Here is a 19,561-nt window from a genome sequence, read left to right on the forward strand (position 1 = left end):
GTAAACTATGTGAAATCTAAACCCCAACAACATATTCATCTCATATTTTCAATATCATTCATTCACCTTTGTGTTTTTTCTTTTAATTGGTCAAAATTGCATTCATGTTTATTTTTATTGCATTTGCATTCAAAACCCCTAAATTGTTCTTCAAAAGTCTTAATTAGTTGAGTAATAACATAATTGTTTAATGTTGTGAGTCCTTTAGGAAACGATACTTGGTCTTACCATTTTATTATTACTTGATACAATTCGGTACACTTGTCGACATATTAACAAAAGGAAGACCAAACCAAACGGTGGAAGGCGGGGGAAGTTCAGGTCGAACAATGGAAGACAAGGAGGAGTCAAGCCGAACGGCCAAAGGCGGTAGCGGAGCGATGGGGAGCAGCCGACCGATTGAAGAGTGACTATCCTAACTAGGACATTAGTTAGGATAGGCGGAAAGTAATTATAGTAAATAAAGCTATATCCTAGGAAAATATTGTTAATTACGGTAATTAAAGCAGTATCCTAGGAAAATATTGTTAATTTCGGTAATTAGAGGTAGTTTCTTCTTTCATGATTTTCCATGGAAACTTTCACTACGAAAATTCACACCAGCATGTTATGTCACTCTTTTAATAAAAATATTTGTTAAGATTTATATACAATTTAAATTTTGTTTGAATTTAAGGAGGGAGAAAATTGTGTAATTTTTAAAACTAAGACTAAATTGAGACAAAATAAAAATACAGGGATCAAATTGAGACACAATAAAAATATAGGGACCTATTTGAGACTAATGCAATGACATGTGGCCTAACAATGACACGTGGCACTGTCAGTGCCATGTCACACTGTCATTGCCACGTGGCACAATATTAGTTTGACATGTGACATTTTTTAATTTTATTTAAAAAAAAATAAAAAAATAAAAATAAAAAAAATAAAAAAATAATTTAAAAATTCAAAAAAACCACGAACTAACACGTGTCACCTCCTTTAACGGTGTTAGTGTGGAACTAACGGCGAGGTCTAAATTGATTCAATTTTTCACAATAAGAGACCTAATCGAGAGTATTTACAATACGATGACCTATTTGAGACAATTCTGCAAAAATAGGGATGTTCGAAATGATTAAACCTATTGTTAATTACGGTAATTAGAACAGTATCCTAGGGAATTATTCAGTATAAGTTAATTACAGTAATTAGAAGTATATTCTAGGAAAATAATAATTATAAATAAAGCCCTGACGCTATGATTTAAGGCATGCTTTTGATTATTGAATTTTGTAAAAGAAGTTATGCTCCCTAGTGGCTGAAGAAAGTTATGGTCCCAGTTATTGTTTGATTTCTTTGACTCAAATATTTCTATTAATAAAAGAGGTTTATTCAGTTATTGTTCTTTCGATTTACTATGAGTTGAGGATTATCTTTCTACCTACTATCGGGAGACATAATGCATGGATCAATGGGAGACATATTTTTCCCCAGGATCAAACACAAACTAAAAGTTGTTTCTGCAATGCGACTCTTATGCTTGACTTTCATTTTCTGATTAATGTTTTTGACCAGGCAATGAGGAAAATACTAGAGAGGGAAAAGTGTTAATAGTTGTTCTTCTCGCTAACTAAAAGTATACAAGAGAGTTAGCAGAAGCAAACTAAGAAATCATGACTTGTACATTTCTTCTCTTTTCTAACTTGAAGTTATAAAAAGTTTCACGTGGGGCAATAAGATGTTAGCATCAATACCGAGGATATATTCTACACAGTTGGATTTTTGCATTCAAGTGGATTTGATATTTGGAAGGGAGATATAGCAGTTTTGTAATGATGTTGGGATAAAGATTAAGCAAACTACTGAGGAAGATATAGCTTAATCTTGATCCAGAAAATGACAACTGATAAAGCCTTTAGCCACATTAAGCTTTAGTCGATATAAATTCCTCCTAAAATATAGCATAGGGACAACCTAAGTGTCAATCTTAGGAAACTCAGTTTTTAGTAGCTTGTTTATTGTTTTGTTAACCATGAAAAATTAATAAAACTATGGGGGGAAATTATATACAATGCTATCTATTCTAAAAATGATGTATGAACTAATCTAAGACTAATGGTGAATGAAAATGTAAGAATGCTGTAACAGAATTTATAATATGAAATGATGAAGAAAATTATCTAATCAAGATGAGAATGATGAGACAGAACTAAAATCATAAAACTAACTGAAATGCAAATGCATAACTGACTAAACACTCTAGATACTCAAATTTACACCCTAGAACTAAGTTTCAAATTGACAGCAAAACATGTTTGACAGCTTTTTTGACAACATTTGTGCATTTGTAGTTCCAGTGGTGAAAATGAGTTTTAGACAATATGAATGCATGGAACATGTTACAATTAGTAAGACAATGCATATGTATTGTGAAGACACAAAAAATGCAAAATTCACAAAATCTCCTGTCAAAACAGAATTGGCACTAAAGTGTTTGTTAAAATGCATGAAAGAAGTGAAACTTTGTAAAAAGCAAAATTAATAGCTGGAACACGTCTATATTAATGAAAATATGCATGAAATGTTAACAAAGATTATGCAGCAAAAGACACTAAACTAATGCATCAGAATTTTGACAGCAAAAGTAAAATGAGTACTTAACTAGCTAAAACAAAATGCAGTTAGAGTATTCATAATTTTAACATCTAAATCCATCTATAACAACGCCAATTAACAACTGGAACAATCAATTTCAGAAAATCATAAGCCTGGATTCATATCCCCAATTTTTGCCAATCTAGAAAACCTAAGTTCTTAAGAGCAAGCAAAAAATGAAAATCTGAATTCAGTAACAAAATTAGCAATGCAAGCTTGTTTTAAATGTGCAAGAAACACAGAATCAATGATTAAAATTGAGATTAAAACACAATCTAAAAATCACACTCTAAAGCCTAGATTAACACTTAACAGAATTAACTAACTAAAAACTTAACTGTCAAATTGTGAAAACTGTAAAACAGTGATTGAATCTATAAATTATCATTTAAAATAAGTTCCTATCATGAAGAGAGAGCGAAAAGAAACAAAAGCACTGAACATAGCAACTGGAAACATAAAAACGTAAATGAACATGAACGAACAGCACACATGAACCAGTGACAGCAGAAAATGTAAATACAAGATCAATTTAATCGGTCAATCTGAGAGATAAAGTTTGTAAAAGTAATTTGAATTCGAAACTAACATCAGAAGCAAGAAATTGATGTAGAAGCATTGAAAGTAATGGCTGAAATGTAAAAATTGCATTGAATAAAAATCAATTACAGAGAATTAAAACTGCACAGAACGGTAAAAGTCACTGAAACCAGGCTTCAAGGTGCGTGAATCTTGAATCCAAACAGAGAAAAGAGAAAAGAGAAAAGTGCCTGTTCAGGCTCAGTGAAAATGTGTAGATAGAATGTGAAAAAATGGTTCAGTAGTTGTGAATGGAGCCAGTGTGGTGTAATGAGGTGGTCGGTGTCAATGGTGTTACGTATCAGCCCTTTTATAGGCCACTCAACTCCTAAACAATTCATGGCTGGAAAATGCAAGTAAACTAATTACTATTAACTAACTAAACTTTCCTAAGTATGATTACAAATAACCTGAACAGCAAGTAATCTTCTTAGCTCTTCTAAAATAACTACCTAATGCATATAAGCATATAATGAAGCAAAATGGCCAATTAACTTCTTCCAAAAGGCCTTTTTTCAGATGGGCAGCATCTGACTCCTCTTAATTCTTAGCTTCTTGGACAAATTCAGCTCCTGCATCCAATTGCTTCTTCAGCCTCCACTGCCAATTGCTTGTCACGTGTAGCTAGGTTGTCCCCAATTCTTTTCACTGGCACCCAAAGACTTAGGCTTCCCTAAAGAAGTTAACTGCATTGCAAATTACAAACAACACCATAAATCAAAGCTAGAATATTAGATAGAACTAGGAATTTCAATGCTGCACATGAGACTAAGACTAAAAACAATTAAACTATGCTACTAGAAGAATCCAATTTAGACACTAACTGAAATAACTACTTAAAAACACAAAACTAACACATTTTCCTAAAAACTCTATTATTAACAAGAAAATCCGAAAATAAATTAAAACTAAGGAATTAGAAGCACAAGCATCCCAAAAGAAGTGCATTTATCAATGAAAATCATGTCAAAACTGGGACTTTACAACAACCAAGCATAAGAGTCACATTGCGGAAACAACATTTAGTTTGTGTTTGAACTTGGGGAAAAATCAATATATATCTCCCATTGTTCTATGCATTATGTACGAGATGAAATGAAAAGACAATGAATAAAACAATAAGTTTTACTTTGTTAGATGTCTATTTAGCTTTAGAACTGTTAGCAGTGGGTCAAAATATTAATTTGGAAGAAGACAATGAATGTAACACAAGAAAAATATTTCCTGGACCTGTTGTTCGGTTAGATGATATTGTTCACAAAGGTGATGAACTTCGTAGTACAGATGATGTAGAGGAATTTTGTAAGTTGTACATTCTTCTTGCATTAAATGAGCTGTATTTTCCAAACACAAGTTGTATTGTTTCGTAGGGATTGTTTAAGTTGTAGATGATCTAGGAATGATTGACAAATATAACTGGGGTGTAGCTGTGCATGATAACTTTATTGAAAGTCTCCGTCGAACATCTGATTGTTTATTGGAGGAAAGGAATTCATCACGAAGGACTTTCGTTACTTCTTTGAACAAATCTGACCAACTCCCACTTCTGTGAAATACTCCAGCAAAGTCTCTAATCACCATCATAGGGTATGTATAATTCATCAATAGTGTACCAGTTTCCAAGCTCTAATTTGGTATTGTGTTGTGGAAGATGTTTTTTTTTCATACAGGCTTCAAGAACAAAATCATAATGTACGAGCCACCTCCACACGTGAAATTGACAAACTAGAGTTTGCCAGCTCGAGGCATCAGGAGAGTCTATTTTCCGTGCACCACTCATTTTGTTTCGCAGCAACATGAGAACTGACTTTATGAAGACTACCAACAAGTGCAGCACAAACTCTATCATCAGGTGCTAGACCCTTTCTCATCATCTCATCATAAAACTTAAAAGCTTCATCTGATCTCCCTTCCTTGGATAAACCATAAATAATTGCTGTATATGTCTTTACGCTTCCTCTTATGCCCTTTACCAACATTTCACTGAAAAGCTTCAGAGCCTCGTCTACCCTGTTAACTATACATTCCCCATGTATCAGTGATGTGTATGTAAATACATCTGGCACTATCCCCTTCCCTATCATTTCAGATTTTAACACATGAGCTTGCTTTATTTTTTCTTTCTTGCTATATGCATCTATTAGAGTATTATATGTAACAATATTAGGCACCATTCTCTCTTTATCCATATTCCCTAAGATCCTCTCAGCTTCTGCAAGGTTTCCTTCCTTACAATATATCTCAATTAAAGTAGTGCAAGTAACAACGTTCGGAGTCACTCCTTTCTCCACCATCAAATTTAGGGTCCTCTTGGCTTCTTCATACCTGTGCAATTTACATAGCCCACTAGCAAGAGTGCTGTATGTAAACACATCGGCTTCAAATCCCTTCCTTTCCATGATAACTTGCAGCCTGAAAGCTTCTTCCATCATCCCTCTTTTACAATAACCATCCATCATCGTGTTAAATATCACCACATTCAGATCAAGCCCCTTAGTCTGCATCTCTTCCAACAAGATTTCTGCAGCCTCCATTTGCCCCGCCTTGCACATTCCGCTAATCATCGCCCCGTAAGCATGAGTATTTGGAACAATGCCTTTCAAAATCATCTCATCAAACAAAGTCAACGCCCTTCTAACATTTCCCGCCCTACAATTCCAACTTATCATCGACGTGTACACATAAACATCCATCTGCATGTTCCTCTCACGCATTTCCTCAAACACCTTCTCAGCCTCCCCAATTCTCCCGGAACTCGCATACCACTCAATCAAAATAGTGTAAGTCGTCAAACAAGCCAGCACTCCCTCACTCTCCATTAACCCCAGTATCTCCTCAACCCCCTTTCGATCTTTCCTCACAACACAAGCATTCAACAATGTATTATAAGTAAAAACAGTCGGCCTCACAATGCCTCTCTCAGCCATCTCCTTCATCAACTTCTTACCCCTATTGATCTCTCCTCTCCTACATAACACATCAACCACAAGAGTCAAAGACTGAACCCCAACATCAATGCGGCCACATTCCACCATCCGATGAAAGAACGTCACACAGAACTCCACCTCTTTACATCTCTTCAAAGCAAGCAAAAGCACAAAGCAAGACCTAACCTCTATCGCCAACCCCTTTGCCATCACATAATCAAACACCCAAATAGCCTCTCTAAACATCCTGTTATCAGCACACACCCTGAACAACATGTCACATAGTTTCTCAACAAAATATGACTCACTCTCACTTTCACTTCCAAATTGAGACTCACATTCATCAACTAGAGAAACAAACTCACGAACAGGGTGCTTGATTTCCACATTGGTGACAAGGGAATTCAAAAGGGTTCTCGTTGATGCAAATTGTTTTGCTGAAAAGAGCCTATAGAGGAGGATCAGGTGGGCTTTGAGGTCTGGTTTTTGGGGGTTTTGTGTTGCCAGGAAGTGGAAGAAGGATAAGCAGGAGCGAGGAGGAAGAGATGGGTCTGAGAGAACATAGTAAGTGACTTGAGGTGCGATGCATGGGATCGCAGAGTGAGGTTTGAAATGGGTGGAGTTGAGAAGGTTTTTGGTTATGTTATGAGCGAGTTGAAGATCATCAGTGTTTACAGGAAAAGAGGCGAGGAATCTCGATACGGGCCTCTTAGAACACATTGAGAAAATGGTGAAAAATTAGGTCAAACAGATGAAGAAGTTCATATCTTACAGAGAGAAAAAAAAAAAAGATGCTTGAACTATGCTCTGCTGCACAGGAAGAAAGAAGGGGTTGAAGCAGCTTCTCTTGATTTATTTTTTCTGAAATAAAATACCTAAATAACACTCCACTGACTTTATTTACTGTAATGAACTCAATTACTTTTTTTATATTATATAGTCAGTTTGATATAAATATATAAAAATAAAAATAAATTATAAATATTTAATTGATTAATTATTTATAATATAAAAACTACTAAGATATATTTCATGATTTAATAAAATAAGCACAAAGAAATGTTTAAAATTATTGGGAACTATTTTTAATATTTTAAAATTATAAATAATATAAATTAATAGTTATTTTAAGATTTTCACTATTATTGAAAACATTATAAAATAAAATTAATAATAATAAATATTTATATAAACATATGCTAACACTGTTAATAACAATAATAATATTGAATTTTATCTGATTTTATTATATTAGTTTTTAAAAAAATACTAGTTTAATAGTGTATACAATTTTAAAATTCATAATTAAATTTTTTTAATTATTAAAATTAATGTTAATATTAAAAATGTAAGTATAATTTAAATTAATAACAGTTATCAAATTTTTAATTTATTATATAAATAATTTAAATTGAAATTCCTTTTAAATTATCAAAATTAATAAAACGTTTTCTTTTCTCTAATGATCATTTATAGTTTTAAAGACAGATATTTTTTGGAAAGTTTTCATATTTTGTTGTAATTTCAGGGTATCATAACTTAAGGTCTATGTTTGAGAATATTAAAACTCCTCTAGTTTTATGGTTTTCTAAGGTAAGACTCGTGTACGTAGAACATACTCATGATCAAAAGTAAGAAAAGATACCTACATCCAACATTAGAATTCAAAGTAGAATAAGAAAACATATTGCTAATGATTAACTCAACTATTTAATTCTTAGTTAACTCTTAATTAATGAAATTGTCAAAAATACTCCTTAATAATATATCTTAATGTGTGAGTTAAAAAATATATCTTAACGGGTTAATGGATGAGTCATGCATTTGAGATAACTTAAATATCTTATAAATTAATTTTTATCAAAAAAGATAAATTGTTAACTGTATAAAAAGATAAAGGTTAAGTAAGAAACTAAACAGTGAAGTAATATAATTTATAAATATTTTAAAATAATGAGATTTAATATTTTAATGTTGAAATAATTCAATAATATAAATAAAATTTATAAATAAGTCTCATTATTTAAAATGCTTGCTATATTTTTAAAATTTATTCTTTGAGTTCTTCCTTCTTTCTCTTTAAAATTTATAGTTTTTGAGTTATTTTTTTGATAATAAGGGGAAGTGTCTAGACGATTACAATAATGAGGTCTACATCATCATTTGATCAGTCTTCTTTATTAAGTAAATTAGTTTTTATTCTTTTTTTCCTTTGATTTTCTATTTAATGTACATGCAAATAGGTTAACGCATGTGTCATCTGATCTTTATTTCTAGTCCTTTGTTGATTAGTGGTCCTAAGGACCTATCCTGATCATGATTTTATGGTTTGTAGGTACTTTTAGAGTTATCTAAACTGAGGCATGGGTAGTGTACCTCATAAAGTCGTTATAACTTTCTAAATAGGTAATGGAACCTAACATTATCTTTAAATTTGGTCTAGAGACTCTGAATTCGTGTTCATGGTTCGTGTGTAATGAAATTATGTTTAATTTAATGAGTCATTTATGATATGAACTAGTTTTGATTGTTGGATGATTTGTTGATGAAACTTTTGTATTTTGTATGATAATATGCATGTTGATCTATGGTTGTTTTGATGAATGTTGGTATGAAAGACTTGTGATTGGTTGTATTCATTTGGATCATGTGAGGATGTTGTTTTGGAGTATAATTCAGCGGGGAAAAATGATGTTGTTTTGAGGTTAGGGAATAGGTAGAGCTTATGGTTGGTTTTGGGTAAAAAAGAAGGCTTTGATAGGTGAAATTTTGAATTAAATGGTTGAATGGGAAAAATTGAGGTTTTAGGTCTATTTTATGGTTTCTTTAAACTTGTTTAGATCTTGAGTTAAGCAAAGTTTGAGGTGGAATTGGCTAATGGTTGATAGGTTGAGTTTTGTGTTGTTTTTGGGTCATGATTAGAGGTATTAACTAGTGAAAATATAAATTAAAGAGTAAGTGACGAAAGTAGGATTTGACATTTCTTTTTTGGTCCATTCTGACTTGTATAGAGGTTAAGATCACCAAATTGTTATCATGAATGAATAGAAATGACCTTTTAAGCTTTTTAAAAAAGGGCTAGTTGTTTGAGTTAGAAACTTGTGAGAAAATAAGACTAATAATATGTAAGTTAAGTTATAAACACTTCAAATCACTAATACAATAATAGCTTTTAACGTTTTTTATTTTAGACTTTTGATATCTATTAAATGTCTGACGTCATAGCGGAAGACGTTAAATTGACGTATATTTTCTTTGAACAGACGTCAATTAACATTTGTTGATTTTTTAACAGATGTTAATTGATGTTTGTTGTTCTTACAATTGACGTCAATTTATGGGTTTGTTCACCACTCAAACCATGGAAAACCAATATACAATACAAGAATACACCACAAGATTTTTTAGAATTTTAGAAGTAGTAAGAACCACTGAAAAGTGAAACAACCAATATACATAAACAAACTAAAAATGAAACTAATCGTGAGGTGAAGGAGTAGACAGGTGTCGTTGTGAGAGTGAGGAGAAGACAACCATCGCCAGAGAGGGAAAAGAGAACTCAACGGTGCTCCAAATGGTGTCTCTGCACAAAACCAATCGGTTAAAATGAAAGGAAATCATACATAAAGTCATCAATCAACGAACATTTGTGTTAAATGGAAGAAACATTACCTTTGGTGGTCACCGAAAGCTTTCCCGGAGACGTTCAACCCGCAATGAAGAAAGACAAAAATAGTGAAGGAAGTGGTCTTTCTCGCACTCTTAAAATATCTTCACAAAGTGCGCTCAATTTTTTACTAATTTGAACACCAATAGACGTTTTTTCTTTGACCAACAGACATAAAAAAAGCAATTAGCGTTTGTTCATCTGACAAATAAATGTCTAATGGGTCTCTTAAAATATTTTCGCACTCAAATTTTTATGAATTTGAACACCAATAGATGTCGATTTTTTGGCCAACAAACGTAAAAAAAAGGCAATTAATGTTAAATACAAACTCGTCTATACCCTTAAACGCTCTCAAGTTTTGAAGTTTAATTAAATAATATTAAAACGAAATAATAATTAGAAAATTACTTAGAGTGAAAAACACAAGACTCAAAACCTAAATCTCAAACATACAAAACCTAGAATCATAATCCTCAACATAGAAAAACACTTAGGTTCTTAGGACAAAGAAAAATATCTAGGTGAAAACACTGAGACGCATGGTTAAACGTTGTTATGCCTAAAGAGTCGAAGAGAGTTGAAACCAAACGCTTGATGTTCATCATACCTAAAAAAGGTACTCAGCGTAGCTCTCGAAAACAGAACAAGTCGAGACAATGTCTCTGAAAAAACATCTTAAAAGACATAAAATCAAAACATTAAAAGAAAACTTAAACAAGTTAACCATTATCTATCTAAAAAGAGACAAAACAAAAAGAAGCATTTACTTGACTAAACGATATCATGAGCTTAATAGCTACCTTGTCTAACGATGAAGTAACTCTGCATGCTTGGTATCTTCAGAAAAAAGCTTAATTAAAAAATGCTACCTAACGGTAAAAATTCAAAAAATACTTTGTTGTTCTAAACAAACATAAAATGACATTAAATGCTCAAAGTTCAAAAACAACAAAAGTGATGAGAAAAGACATATTTGCTGCATGCACAATTTACTTTAATCTTGTAGATTCTACATGCATCCACAGTGTTGTTACACGTCAAATATAAAAAAAGTGAACTTTAGAGACAAAAGAGATATTCACATAATGTTCTTTACCTGAAATCATACATAAAAAGATCGTAATAACTACTTCAAGCAAAGTTCTGAAAAAGCATGTCTGCTCTGACAAGTTGACTTACCCAACGACTGTTGTACGAAGAAGAAAAAGAAAGTGTGAGTATCAAGACTACAAGTCTAGTCTAACGGAAAAATATCCATGAAGTCTATAAATAGAAGATCTCTCGAAAAGAAAATCAAGAGGATAACATATTGAAGAAAAGCTTACAACGAAATATTCATCCTGAGAAGCAAAAAAGAAAGAGCTCAAGAAAAAAAATATATCTGAGCTGAAGAGAAGAGAAGAGAAAAAGAGAAATCTCGCACTTCATTGTCATATTGCTTATTGTTGTAAGAGATAAGAGAGTTTGCGAGTGTTTATACTGTGTTGTATTGTAATAAAATCCTCTCTACGAGAGATATAGTCTAAACAGCTTGTAAGAAATCGTTGATTGCAATTTTGAAGAGAATTAAAATACTTACAACTGAACTATATTTGAGTTGAGGAATCTTGGCAAGGTTGCTAAGTATCAAGAGTAGTACGAATACTCAAAGGAAATCTCGACTAAGGTTACTGAGTACTAGGAGTTGTGCGAATACTCAAAGGAAATCTCGGCGGGGTTGCTAAATACCAGGAATGGTGCGAATACTCAAAGGAAATCTCGGCAGGGTTGCTGAGTATCAGTCGTAGTGCTAAAACTCATTTATAATCGCTTTAAGATTATAGCAGAACCATCAACAGAGGACACTGAACGTAACTTAGTTGGAGTGAACTAGTATAAAATCTCTTGTTCAATTATCTCTTCTCTTGCCTAAACGATTCTCTTGTGAAAACTTGTAGTCGCGCTTTATTTTTTAAATATTAAAATCTTCTAAGCTAAAAGTTTATTTATCACACAGGAAGTTCTTACTAAACGTTGTAGTATTTATTATGAATAGCACGTCAAAACATTTGTTTATATATGTTTATCAAGTCGAGCATCTAAGCACTTTAAAAGAAAACTTCAAAAGCTCGATAACGTGTTATATTAAAAGGGTTACGAAAAGTTTTCCATTAACACTATTCAACCTTCCCCCTTCTAGTGTTTTTCAGGTACTTCAATTAACGTATGCTCCTCCGACTAACATATGTCTAATGGTTCTCTTAAAATATCTTCACGCTCAATTTTTTATGAATTTGAACACCAATAAACATTTGTTCTTTGACCAACATACGTAAAAAAGGCAATTAATGTTTGTTCCTCTTACAATATACGTCTAGTAGATCTCTTAAAATATCTTTGTGCTCAAATTTTTATGAATTTGAACAACAATAGACATTTGTTATTTGATCAACAGAGGTCAAAATGGCAATTAACGTTTGTTCTTCTGACCAACAAACGTCTAATTAGTCTTTTAAAATATCTTCGCACTCAAATTATTATGAATTTCAACACCAATAAACATTTGTTGCTTGACCAAGAGACGTCAAAAGGGCAATTAATGTTTATTCTTTTAACCAACCAATGTCAATCAAGTGATTTTATTTACGATTTTGTAGCCGGTCATTTTTAGCGTTGGGCGCTTGGTTGTCAGATGTTGAATATTAGACGTTATATGCCCATTTTACACTAGTGATTCGTTCAAATAAGGTTTGGAATAGCATAAAATAGTTGTAGATGCATGTGAAGGTGTAAGAGTTAGAACTTGTGAGGTTTAGGAGTGTAAATTCTACAAGAATTTTGTTCTTCAAAATTCTATAGACCAACTAGGCAAGTATATAGCTCGTTGGGTGAGTAATTTTGGATATTTGGCAGTGGGTTTTAGAGGCTGGGCAAGACTTCTCGCTGCGCTGGGAAAGCTATCTGTTTGCGTTCTCGATGGACATTAGAGAGTTGTTCGCTAGGCGAGTAGGTCAACTTAAGCGCCAAGGTTCACTCGTAGGGCGCCCTATTCGTTTCATGAGTTTGTGTTCTTTTCTCTTATTTTCTTATGAATGATAATTACATTGATACTTTAAGGTGTGTTTTGTATATTATATGGAATGTTTTGATGGTTTATGAATGAGATTGTGATTGAAATAAACTATGGATTGTAAAGAATTTCTAGGGTGAAATTCTTGATGGTGGTTTCAAATAGTGTGATGTATTGATGTAGGGACTCAATCTTGGAAGTTATCCTAACGTTCCAATAATCACTTCATCTCAAATAGAGAAGTGGATTATGTGGTAAGGAGTAGCAAGAGGTCTTAGTTTATGGTATGGTGTTCTTTGTCCATAGGTGGTAGACACACTAGCTTTGTGTGGTAGCTTGGTGTGAGATAGTTGTTCTACCACTACAAGTGCAAAAACTTGTCATAGTCTAACATCAATACATATATCCGGATTGTCGAGTCTACAAATCATATATATGTTTAGATTCGATTTGAATTGGAAATAAGTTATATTGTATGATGTTTTATAATTGCATGAATGGATTTCTTTTATAATGTTAGCTTACCCTTGTTGTGTTGTGTTTGTTGTGCTTGATGACATATGTGAACAAAGGGAGATGAGACTTCCTTAGAGCAAGCTTTGGGCAGTGAAGGAACAAATGTTTAGTTTGACATGTTTAGTTAGTTTTTGTTTTTGTTATATCTGTGTATATGAAACTTTACTTATAGTTATGTTTTGGATAACTTTAATAAAACTTTTATATACCTTAAGTTTTTATTGACTCACTTTGTTTATTATATGCGTGATATTTCATTTATAGTGTTAAGACTATTTAAATAAAATGTTACAGGTTAATTAATACACTATATTTCTATTTGTCTTTAATAATATCAATCATAACAACCTTCCTAAGAAATAATTATTTGATAATTTCTCATATATTTTATTTTATCAGGATGGTTAATGATGAATTTGGATTTTCTATTGTTTTTTTAATGTTATTTCTCTATTGTGTCTTCAAACTACATTAACTAGTCAAAGATGGGCCAGACTTGACTTGGTATGAGACAATTCAATTTGATTCAGTCAAAGAATGTGCAATATGTCCGACTCCACTTAAATCGAGTTATCCTAATTCAACTTAGTCCAATAAGGACCTAGCATGACTTATTCTTAGGTGGCCCTATTTAGACCTAACCTGATGCAAACTCAACTAGACTTAGTCCGAGGTGGGTCAACTTTACTTGACCTAACATGGACACAACTATACTCAACTAGGCCTAACATGGACCTAACCTAACTGAACTCAAGTTGGGCTCGACTTGATTGAGTCCATGGTGAACCTAAAATGAACTCAATTTTACTTAGCTTGATATGGATCCAACATAGACTTGACTTTACTCGCCTAACATGAACCCAATTTGACTTGGCTTGATGTGATCCAACTTAACATGGTCGAACACAGGCCTCACTTAACTCAATCCATGGTGTGTCCGAATTAAATCACTAGATGCGACCCAACATAGGTTAGACTTGACTCGTTTAGATATGGGTCCAACTCAATTCAGTCTGACATTGGTTCAACTTAACTCAACACAATATAGACCTTATCAAACCTTAACTTGGTCTAGACATAACCTAATCTTGATCCAACTAAAGCAACCTACTCAACTTGGACTCAATCTAACTTTATCCATCTTGACTTTGGACCGATTCAAATAAACTTGGTTCTTGTCCAACTTGACATTAGGTAGATAATACATAATTTGGTCAACATGAGTTTAACCCAAAAAAAATATATCAAACTTTCGACACGATTTAGATCGAGCTTAACTTGTATTTTCAACGGATTAACTATCTTTAAATTATGTCAGGTTAATTTAATTTTACCTTTAAGTTACCTAAAATATGAAATTGGATTAGGATAGAGTAAATATTTTTTATGTGTATAATTTATTTTTTTCATTTTCATTTTTAAACAATATTTTTTAGTCCTTATATATTTTTGTTGATACTTTTATTTTATATACCTTTTCTTATGTGAACTTTTGATCTATGAATTTTTTTTAATCTTGACTCGTTGTCACAGCCAAATTACATGGACTCGGCAAATTGATTTGAATTTGTACATGTTATTCTTTTACTTTAAGTAAATGACCTAATATTATATTTTATTATTTGAAATAGTCATTAAAACGAAGAAAATGTGTATTTTTAACATAAATTTTCATTTGGTTAAATTTTTGTAATTTTTTCTAACATCTCGTTTTTGTATATTATAAATATAATATATAATTAAAATTCATTGTTATTTCAGCAATTGATTTTTTATAAGACAAGAGTGAATATCCAATTCAACTCTTGCCTTTGGTTCAAAGTTGATGCAGAAAAAATTGAATTTAAAATCAGATTCCACTTAATCTTTAAAACAAATTCGAATTGTGTTATTCTAATTTAGTTTTGTCTTACCATTTCCAAAATATTAGTTTTTAAATATTTAATATTAATAATATTATATAAAATGATGATATTATACTTATAATGAGGAACATTCTATATATAAAAAACCCTAATTTCAAGGGTGTAATTTTTCAGAGTGTATGTCAGAGAAGATGATGAGAGCAATGGAACTATTCGGGGAGATGGATGAGCAGGTGTCGTCAATGGCGATGGATGTTGACGACGTCGACCCTCTCGAGACCTTCGCCGAGGGTGTCATCACCGCCGACCTCAAACTTGCCGATGTGAATTTCTTCAACAACTTCGAAGACGATTTCGATGATGCTGATATCAACTAATCAATACGTAAGGGTTAAATAATTTCCGGGTTAGGGTTTCTTTATCTTGAACTTTCCTCTCTGTGATGGTGAAAGGAATCGAAAAATAAATAAAAGAACATGGTGTAATCTATTTCTGGGATTTTCGTGTTAATATGATACTTGTGTTTGGTCATTAACTGTAATTCAGTTTTATTTGATTATTGTGTGATTTTTGTCTCAATTTTCTTTAATTATTGTTTGTTTTAACCGTCTTCTTGGAATGGAATTGGTTCTAAATTTCGGGTATTGTGCTGCTGGATTGTTCATTGCAGCTGGTGCAGCTGTATGAACTTATTATATATTTGCACATAAATAACAGAGAAAAAGAAATATACAATTATTTTAACTAGTGATACATCTTTTTACAATTATTCGTCAATGAATCATGTAGCTTCCCAAGGAACCATCCAGAAGTGTCTTCTGCATTCTTTCAACATCTGACACGGTAGCACTCATTCAACCACTAGCATTTAGAAGTTAGAAAAGAAGATTGAAATTTGAATTTGTCTCTTTTATAAAAAGGTGAAATAAAATGGTGTTGATTTTCTTTTGCGACTTTGTTGTGGTTGCATTACAAAGTTGCGAATGCATTGTGGTTTTGTGATTTAAATTTGTTTAGCAATTGTGGACAGTTTCTGTTGCGAGCAATTCCACAATGACAACGTGATCGCAATTGTAGTTGTGAACCAAAATTTTAAATTATGAGAAGTTTTTTGGTTTTCTTTTAAGCGAGTAAGTGAAAAAGTATTAAGCAGGTATTCATTACTGAAATTTAGTGAGTTGAGATTTCAATGTTTTTTTGAATCAAATGAATGGGAGATAAATCTTGCGCGATGTTTCTTGTATCTGCTGAATGTTTTAGCTGAGGCACTGTCATAGATGTGGGGGATGGGAAGGATGCTTCTAGCCATTTGTTTTGAGGCTTCCTTTGTAGTAAGACAAAGTGTACATGGAGTGTACTCTTGTAAATTAAAGTAAAAAATATCAGTTATTCATGAGAAAACTAATTTGATAATATTGTAACAGATTACGAGCAAAATTTGTAAGCAATATTTAGCGTTGGTTTTCTCCCCTTGACTAGCTTGCTCCCTCTTGTAAATTTTTTTCTAAAGCAATTATTACTGCAATTTATACTGGTGATTAACTTTTATTAATGTTACAATGCTTGATTTGGAAGATCTAACGAGAATAAGCACATTTTTTATGTGCCAAGAAAGCATTATAGCTAGCGGATGGAAGGTCGCAATTACTAACAGAATTGGTTGGTGTGGTTTCTAATGGAACCTTCATTTACTTATGGAGGCGGCCATTTTCTTTAACTTAAATCACAGAATGACAACAACTTGAATCTTATTCGTGCACTTGAATTTCTGTTGTTTACTTTGTTCGGTATTTAATTCAAAATGGTGCTGATCCAAATTGCTTTAGTTCATGTCAAAAGTTTATTTTGGTAGATTGACGAAATTAGTTTCTCACTGGTTTTGGACAAGTTAGGTTGAATATTCTCACATTTAGTCGATAGAAATTATGTTTGAACCTGGAGTTATTTTAGATATTCCCCTGAAGTACTTATTGTTATATTAGGGTGTATGCTGTTGCATTTAATGTTGGATTGTTTATGATATGTGCATTTGATATTGTAAATGAGAATGAGTTTCATATTATTTGATGCCTAACCACACGAACTTCTGAAAATATTTGAAAAAAAAAAATTGGGAGCAAAGGTCAGCAATATGTTAATCAGTCAAATTGTGAATGTTAAATTTAAGAACAGTAGAGATTGATAATTGATTATTAATTAAAATAATAAATTAGTTTAGTAAGTAAAAACATGTTCATTTGTAAATAGTAGATTATTTGTAGTTAGTAAGTAATCAATTAGTACAAGTGAATAATCAACTATCTTGATAAAATAATTGTGTACATCTGTCTTTTGTAATATACTTGATATTATATAAACTAATTACTATTAACAACTTAGTAACTACTTGATATAAAGCCTAATAATTCACTTATGTCTCATTGTCCTTAATATATTATTACCTAAAAAATAAAGTTATAAAAGATTATATATCTATGTATATGATAAAGAATTACTTCAACTCTTTTTAAATACTAATTTATTTTTATGTCATTACTCACTTGGTTATTTAGTGACTTAAGCTTAGAGAATCATTCATAGGTGAATTTCTATTCATTGTTGTTCTTAGTCTTTATTATGGTCAACGTCTTAGTTGCGTATCATTAGATTAAACACCTTAACCTCTTTGTGCTTGTCAAACTGTTTAGAAGAATTTGTAAAGTACCAGACAAGAGACATTACTAGTCATGTACTTTATACCAAGTATTATCCTCAAGGTTAATGTCATTTTTTTCTCGGAAGTTTAAAGAATTTCACCAAATCAGTTTCAATTTCACAACATTACAACAGTTTGACCTTTTATCGGGAATGAATATTTCCACACTAGCTTGCACGAGTCCTGATTACGATAAAAAAATATGTTTGAGGAAACATCATAGGATTACAAAAACTATATCTAATGAAACACTGATAGTTGAGAATGTAACTTCATGGATATTATAATTGTTTTCTCTCAGAGGTTAAAAGGTATAATGAAAAAATATTTTCGCTTGATCAGATTTTATATTTTGTATTTGCATCTTCTTTCTTTTACAGACTTTATAAAGTATTTGTTGCAAAGCCAATCTTTTATCTCAAGCAAATATTTTGATCTTTGTATATCAAACAACGTATAGTTACTGCAAAATAGTTCAAATTCTTGCTCACTATTATGCTTTTGTTAATCTTTGACATCTTTTGAAGAATAAATAGTATATTTCCATTTATATTTGATATTAAACCCTTTCAGATAATAGTGTGTTGGATGCTAAATATGACTATTGATAAAAGGGTTTTTTCATAGATGATGTTTCTAGAACTATATGTAAAAACTCTTGAGTTACACTTTGGCGTAACAAACCATATGAGCCTTCGTTCGTCTTTTTTAATATTGTATGTTTCTCTTTCTAGTAATCATATTAATATTGCCAAGACATTCGTACCACAATAACCGGACATAACAATTTTTATCTTTTTTTCATCTCTCAACTTTAAAGATATCTTTCATGTTCTAAAACTTTGTAATAACCTTATTTATGTTCAATGACCTAAGTTGTTTTGTAAACTTTTTTCTTCCTTATTGTATTCTTTAGGATTTTGTCACAGACGACAATTGAAATTGTTAAGGAATAGGGAAGATTGAATTGCCTTGAAGTCTTGAGAAGCAAGGATGGTACTAGAAGACAAATGATTTAATGTTTTTAATGCCTTTCGTGTCCTCCTTTGTTGTTTAAGACATATCTTTTTATGTTTTAATGTTTATGTTTCCTTTATTTTTCAAAAGAGTCTTCAAGTATGATGTATGTCAATTTACAAAGCACCATGATGTCGTATATTCTTTTAGTAATACCAAAATTGTTCATCCAAGATCAGTAAATAGTTAGTTCAATACAATAAGCATTGACATATTTCGTTTTTAGCATAGTAAAAAAAAGTCTTAATATAGAAATTTTAATTTCATTAGTTTATTTTTTCTTAACTTTGTTAATGGCTAGAATAATTGAATATGTGTTTGGTTTTTAATAACCGTGATGTATTAATGTTAATTACACCAATTCTACTGAAGTGTTTTCTGTATCCATAGTTTTAACTACATATTAATGAAAAGTTAATTGTATAATTAATATTAATCTTTCCTTTTAAACATGACAATTACTAAAGATTAAATAGGCTTAATTACGTTAACCATTAACTAGTTCAAACAAAACTAGAAACACTAAAATTTTTGCACTAAAATTGTTTTTTTCCTTTATTGTATTGCATATAAACAGCATCAATAATTATTCTATTGAGCTTA

The 19,561-nt window shown here is 31.6% G+C and overlaps 2 protein-coding genes across 2 annotated transcripts; one reads left to right on the forward strand and one right to left on the reverse strand.

The window, feature by feature from the left end:
* Positions 1-3,258: 3,258 nt before the first annotated feature.
* Positions 3,259-6,989, reverse strand: LOC108326638 (pentatricopeptide repeat-containing protein At2g32630). Its single transcript, XM_017560242.2, has 2 exons — positions 4,450-6,989; positions 3,259-3,905 (listed from the first exon to the last, which is right to left on the reverse strand). The coding sequence occupies exon 1, from the start codon at positions 6,864-6,866 to the stop codon at positions 4,968-4,970; it is 1,899 nt and encodes a 632-aa protein (XP_017415731.1). The 5' UTR covers positions 6,867-6,989; the 3' UTR covers positions 3,259-3,905; positions 4,450-4,967.
* An 8,394-nt stretch (positions 6,990-15,383) lies between these two features.
* Positions 15,384-19,183, forward strand: LOC108324345 (small acidic protein 1). The gene is made up of 2 exons (XM_017557281.2): positions 15,384-15,630; positions 18,858-19,183. Exon 1 carries the CDS (start codon positions 15,426-15,428, stop codon positions 15,621-15,623), a length of 198 nt encoding a protein of 65 aa, XP_017412770.1. The 5' UTR covers positions 15,384-15,425; the 3' UTR covers positions 15,624-15,630; positions 18,858-19,183.
* The last annotated feature ends 378 nt before the right edge of the window (positions 19,184-19,561 follow it).

Source organism: Vigna angularis, chromosome 3 (assembly GCF_016808095.1).
Source record: "Vigna angularis cultivar LongXiaoDou No.4 chromosome 3, ASM1680809v1, whole genome shotgun sequence".
NCBI classification, from domain to species: domain Eukaryota; kingdom Viridiplantae; phylum Streptophyta; class Magnoliopsida; order Fabales; family Fabaceae; genus Vigna; species Vigna angularis.

Coding starts and splice junctions, on each gene's coding strand:
- LOC108326638 (XM_017560242.2), bottom strand. CDS start 6,866: ATGTGTTCTAAGAGGCCCGTATCGAGATTCCTCGCCTCTTTTCCTGTA.
- LOC108324345 (XM_017557281.2), top strand. CDS start 15,426: ATGTCAGAGAAGATGATGAGAGCAATGGAACTATTCGGGGAGATGGAT.